At 50.0% G+C, this 6,000-nt stretch overlaps 1 protein-coding gene across 1 annotated transcript; it reads left to right on the top strand.

Moving 5' to 3' along the window:
• The first annotated feature begins 2,771 nt into the window (after positions 1-2,771).
• Positions 2,772-4,207, top strand: PV06_03352 (uncharacterized protein). The gene is made up of 3 exons (XM_016404127.1): positions 2,772-3,334; positions 3,387-3,464; positions 3,515-4,207. The coding sequence occupies exons 1-3, from the start codon at positions 3,052-3,054 to the stop codon at positions 4,090-4,092; spliced, it is 939 nt and encodes a 312-aa protein (XP_016265132.1). The 5' UTR covers positions 2,772-3,051; the 3' UTR covers positions 4,093-4,207.
• The last annotated feature ends 1,793 nt before the right edge of the window (positions 4,208-6,000 follow it).

Raw genomic sequence — 6,000 nt, forward strand, 5'->3', positions numbered from 1 at the left:
TCCGAGTTTGATCACCACTTTGGTCAAATTCCTCAAACAAAATCCCAACCAGCCATGTCCAAATGCCTCGACTGGCTGACGTCTACTTGATCAGCAAGCCGCCTGGCCCGTGGAAACTCGGCTGGCCCCGAGGGACGTGTGGATTGTCCTTTCCAGAAGAACCGAATTATCCGCAAACGCTTCTAGATTCCCTAATCCTGGTTTCTGGACTGCTTCGTAAACGCATGCTAGATCACTCCTACGAGGCCTTTCCACAATCTTACCACCGTGCAATCAACAACATCCCATCATTCCGAGAGGGCAAAAAGTTTGTACATTCCCGCAATGCGTGAAACAAACCTTCGCGTAGTCTGAGATGCCGTTGTCAGAGGCGCCAGGAGGTTTGGCCTGGACTGCAATCGCAGTTGGCGCCCTCGCAGGAAGTCCTCCCCAAGTTTGCCTCCTCTTTTAACCCCAAGCCTTGGTCGGCGGTCTCAAAACTCTACGAGAAGGTATACAGTCACGAACACCATTTGCAGTCCCAGAATTGTGGTACATTTTCCGCTCGTTTCAGGAACGTGAGCGAACCCCTCGGCCCTTTCCAAGCGTTGAAAAGGTCGGCGAAGGAGCTTTCAAAGACTCATCTCACCTACAATGGGCATGTCTGATGGCGGGAGGATGGCAAATACAGCACAACCAGTCATTGGCATCTTGAGGCTGGTCGTTGCGAATCCGCCCGAGCTAGTAGCGGCCGACAGCTGAGGTGATCCTCGTAAAATGGCATCTCTGGACATGCATTGGTCGTATGCAGTGGAACCCAGCGCCGTACACTAAATCAACATCCCTGTTCTGAAGGTTCATTGGCTGTGACAATCTCTCCTGCCTTGCCATGGCCCCGGCATCATGTGATGGGAATAGTCATAGAATGTCATGTTTATGGGTTATGTAGCCCCCGGAACAAGAAGATACAAGTCGCAGCAGCCGCCGACCAAATGCTCTGTGGACTGTGATGCTTGTTTCAGATTATTATCCCAAACGGTGACTGACAAGACGATGACGACGGTGGTATCGATAAATGAAGGACTCAAGACCCCAGCAGACGATCAGCGGCATGGGCTGAACCTCGCGTAGACGCCGTGCAGACTCGTGCAGCAACTAGACTTTGTTTTCATGCCGGCAACACCGACGAAGCCACCTGTGGCACAGTGAAGCAATGTGGCAGTGCCGGCTCTAATTTTGTCCGGTTGACCGGAATTACCGATACTTACAGTCACGTGTTGCCCCCAGATCTCTTCCCAAAAATGACGTATGGAGACTGTAAGTCAAGTCGTACCAAGCCATTCTTTTCAGGATTTTTGTTTCTCTTCACTCTGCTTCTGCAAGTTCACTCCAGCATAGCAGGGCACAAAACTTGCTCCCTGCATTTTTGCTGATGACGATCAACTGCAGACTTTTGACATGATTTTTGTGCATGCTCGTTGCAATGATCGCTGGTAATAACCTGACCGAGTGCAACCTGGCAAAAGTTGTCGAACATGAGTTGTACCTTAGGTGCCTGAGGTACCATTGGACTTTCAAAGATCATTTTCTCGCATGTTGCCGTCCGGTCTCACACCCACTCCAAACCAACAGTCATGGCCTTTTTCTCCATGGTAATACTGCTGGTACCAGTTTTCTCCTGTCCTGGGAACCTGCGGCAGATGACAAATTGAGCATCCATGTCAGCTGAGCTGAGCGCCGCAATAGTATACAGCTCGCCGGGCACTTACGCCACTGCGAAGACCAAGTGGAGAGGAGACTCATCGATCCCCATTGATACCCTCACAGTGGCACAATATCATGTTTTGGAATGACGACCTGGTTGCAAATGTGCATCCGGGTCTTAGGTTCTTCATCGATATCGTTATTTTCCAGTCTAGGGCAAAGTATCCTGCGATGTTGTGACACACGTTTCTCCCTATCGCATGGGTTGGGTTGCACACACCATGTGCTCGGACACATTGGGAATTTTACCCGTTCAGAGTTGCATCTAAAGAGAATAGACGTTTGTGGTGAGAGACATGTCCTTCCCAGAACTTTGACAACAGTGACACCTCTGTGCGATGAGGACAAAGTGGTCGATCGCCCAAGCCTTACTCCTCGATACATCTCAACACCGTCACGCTTTTTGCATGAGCAGGTTTGTACTATGACTGCGGCCTGCCTTCCAGTAGCGTGATGACTACAGAAATGTGCCATTCCCCTGCTTCAGATGCCGTATGTTGTTTGATGATGGGTTTATGCCCAAATGGCCTCCAATATTCAAGAAGCTGGCATATCAAAGGCTATGTTTGAAGGACAGAAGAGCAGAACAGGTGAAGCTAATGTCGTTAAGTGGCAACGTACGCTCTTCAATACCTGCCTATTTACCTGCCACTTCCGAGTCATAGGGATTCTACCTGGCCAGGGGATGACTTGTAACAGGGGAGAAACTCCCTAAGAATAGCCCCTTTTTGTAGCAGCCTTGCAAACTTATTGTAGGTGACTACTGGGTACGCAAGGCTAGTCATCAAGAGCAGAATGTGAGGCTTACAGTACAGGGTGATGGGCAAAGGGGGAAATGCCATGACTTATTTTTGGAACAATAGACTGCGAAGGCTTTAGGTGCGGCCTTCCGGGCTACTCGAACAGGCTTAGAGGCCTTCTAGTGAATCGGCCCTGACTGGCGCCTTAGGGCTTAGAGTGCCTGGAAAGTCGGAGGTTCCTGTCCCGGCCCCCGATTTTGAACTCCCCATCAGGCCAGCTGAATTGCTCTTTTTCAATATCTTCATCAAGACCTTCATCAACGTCACGTTCATTTTATCTTCGAAACATTCATTTGATTCACATCACCCTTCTTCAGCTCCTACTCGAGTCGTGGCTTCCTACAAGCTACGTTGATAACAATTTTAAGATACTTCCGGATTCTCCCCCCGTCAGCTTCGGGGCGAGACAATCAACAATAATCGTTAGCTGTTATCCCGGTCGACAAAAGACGCTAGAACCTGCTTCACCACGACTAGCCGTCTCAATTGCGTTTGTATTCTCTCCAAGATGCCTGGTTATCTGAGACCTACTCTGAAAGTGGCCGGAGTGGCTGCTGCCGGTGCTGGACTGGCCTACAGCGGATATCGACATTACAATTCGACATCCTTTTTCTTCACACCAGTCCACGCCGAGACTCTCCCATCGGACTCTCGAGCTGCTCTGAAGAAAATGGAGTGGAAGGGATTTACCGAGCTCAAACTTCAGAGTTCTGAGATGGTCAACCACAATGTCAAGCGATTGACGTTTGCTCTGCCCGATGATGAATCAATCACTGGCATTTCTCCCATCAGTACGTTTTGATATTGCCATCCCTCATTGGACTCTTACTTATATAATACCAGCCTCTCTATTGACCCAACATACTCCGGAAGGTGCTTGGGTCCCTGTCTTCAGGCCATACACACCAGTCAGCGACAACGGTAATTTCATCCCCCGCTTGCTGCTCATGTTCATTAGCTGATCAACATAGATGTCCCTGGTACCGTCACATTCATGATCAAGAAGTACCCAAATGGCAAGGGCTCCGGCAAGATGCACTCCTTGCAGCCGGGCGACTCGATGAAATTCAAACCACTCCACGAGTTTGACTACAAACCCAACCAGTTCTCTGCAATCACCTGTATCGCTGGTGGTTCGGGCATCACTCCAATCTATCAACTCACTCGTAACATCCTCAACAACCCAGAGGACAAGACCAAGATCGCCCTGGTATACGCCAACAATACCGAAGAGGATATCCTCCTGAAGAAGGAATTCGATGAACTCGCTCAGAAGTATCCCGAACGCTTCACCAGATCCTATGTTGTCAGCAAAACCACTCCTCAGAATGAGACTTCATACGAAACAGGTTACGTCAACAAGGCACTTTTGAGCAAAGTCATGCCGCACAAGATGAATGAACGGAACATCAAAGTCCTTGTGAGCGGACCTCCACCGATGGTTGAAAGCATTGCTGGAGCCAAGGGTGGCTTTGGCTGGACCCAAGGTAGCATTGGAGGTATTCTCGGCGAACTGGGATACACCAAGGAAGAAGTGCACAAGTTCTAGACAAAAGTTGTATTCGAAGAAATTTCCTTGTTTTCGTACAGTGTGTATATTAGTAGAAGCGAGTATTATAGATATCATTTTTCGAGTCGTCGAAGCTCATCTCTTTCAAATAATGATCGTATACTGTATATTGACTTACGGAGTTGACTATCGATTGTTGTAGATAACTTCATCTCAGGTTGGCTGTGTGCGTGGATTGATTTTGCTGACTAATACAGTCCCGATATTTCGTTTTCGTACTCGTACTCGTACCCCGTACGATTTTCTGCCTGTGTTCGTGGCCGGTCGAACTCATCCGCTAGTTAAGGGCTCAACAGGAGCTTGATGGAGTCCCACACTCGCATTCTTATCTCCTCGCGGCATTATAATTCTCCATCAGACACACTATCACCGTCTCTCGTCCGAATCATACGCAATCCTGCGTCTCAATCTGGATCTGTGTCTGGCCAGACTTCGCACCATTCATTGTGTGGCATCATCGGGCCGGGATGGAATGGAAGGGAATCCACTAGCAGTTCTCTGCTTTGTCTGAGCGCAGCGAACGCCTCTTTCCGGTCTACGCGTGGCCCCGGTACGAACAGGAGGGTGACATCTCTCAACCATGCAAGCCTTTGGTATGTCTTCCTCTCTTCCTCTCAATCCAAGCGGTGGCATGGACTTTCCACGTCCCCCCTTTCGAGGACCATGCTGCGAAAGCAAGCGCTGAACAATGTCACCTTTGTAGTTCCGAAGAATCGAAAGGTATGTTCCCGCCTCTCCCTAATCGATCTGCATACGACCTTCCTGGCATCACTGTGGGCTGTGCTGATAGTTTTCTGTACAGCCTAAATTTGACCTGACTCTTCATGTCATCGATCTGACCAACATTCCTCTCATTTACGGAACTGCCAGCGTGCGATGGCATCTTCCGTCGTCGACCGCGGCGGAACATCGTGGACGAACCGACAAAGCCGCTATCCTCGAACATAGAGCAACATGGGATTACAGCAAGGAAATCCCGGTACGTCTGACCATCGATAAAACGGGCATGTTACAAGAATGCGCCCTGCATTTTGAGATTCTTCAAGAGTTCCACGAAGGCGGACGAGGTGGACGAGTACACCTCGGAAATGTCAAACTCAACTTGGCTGAATATGCACGTCTTCCGGAAGAAGCCATTACCGACCGCGATCCTCAAGAAGATAACGAAGAGGGCGGGATAACACGCAGATACCTCCTGCAAGACAGCAAGGTGAACAGCACTCTAAAAATCGGGATTAAGATGAAACAGACCGAGGGAGACACGAACTTTATTGCTCCTCCCTTGAAGTCTGCCATGGTCATCGGCGGAATTGCCGGAGTTTTGACGACAGAAGCTGGCGAAGGCGACGACATACCCAGCATCACGAGCAAGACCAGGGAATTATCGGAAGCGCAGGATATCTATCGACGCACACTTGCTGCGACTTGGGCATGCCAGTCCGGCGAATTGCCTCCTGACAAACTCATCGAGGATTTGTTCGCAGGAGGCGATGGAGGACGATTACCTTCTGCCCCGAACAACCCGGGACTGCGTCAGAGATTAGGTCTCCGAGAAGAAAGCATGAACAGCTCCTCGAGCGACGAGACCAAGAGGCCTGTAACGCCGCGAGACCAACTCCTCACGCCGCAGGCGGCATCCCAGGGAGGACATAAGCGGACGGGCAGTCGAGAGTCACCGAATAGGACTCCGACAATCCACAACAGCACAGTCAGTGGCCGGTCCAGTATAGAGCAGCAAATGCAGGCGAGTCAGCAGGAGCATCGACGCAGAGAAAAGCATGAATGGGACGAGCGCAGCGAGTTTGAGTTGAGAGAAGACTTGAGAAGTTGGCAGGTACGCGTCAAGTGATTGAGATGATCTATACGCAGCGAGTTTGAGTTGAGAGA

This window comes from Exophiala oligosperma (assembly GCF_000835515.1).
Source record: "Exophiala oligosperma strain CBS 72588 unplaced genomic scaffold supercont1.3, whole genome shotgun sequence".
Taxonomy (NCBI): Eukaryota; Fungi; Ascomycota; class Eurotiomycetes; order Chaetothyriales; family Herpotrichiellaceae; genus Exophiala; species Exophiala oligosperma.

Bases quoted from the DNA above. Each gene is read 5' to 3' on its own strand.
- PV06_03352 (XM_016404127.1), top strand. From the start codon at position 3,052: ATGCCTGGTTATCTGAGACCTACTCTGAAAGTGGCCGGAGTGGCTGCT. The intron at 3,335-3,386 runs GTACGTTTTGAT...ATATAATACCAG, and splicing joins CACTGGCATTTCTCCCATCA to CCTCTCTATTGACCCAACAT. The intron at 3,465-3,514 runs GTAATTTCATCC...TGATCAACATAG, and splicing joins CACACCAGTCAGCGACAACG to ATGTCCCTGGTACCGTCACA.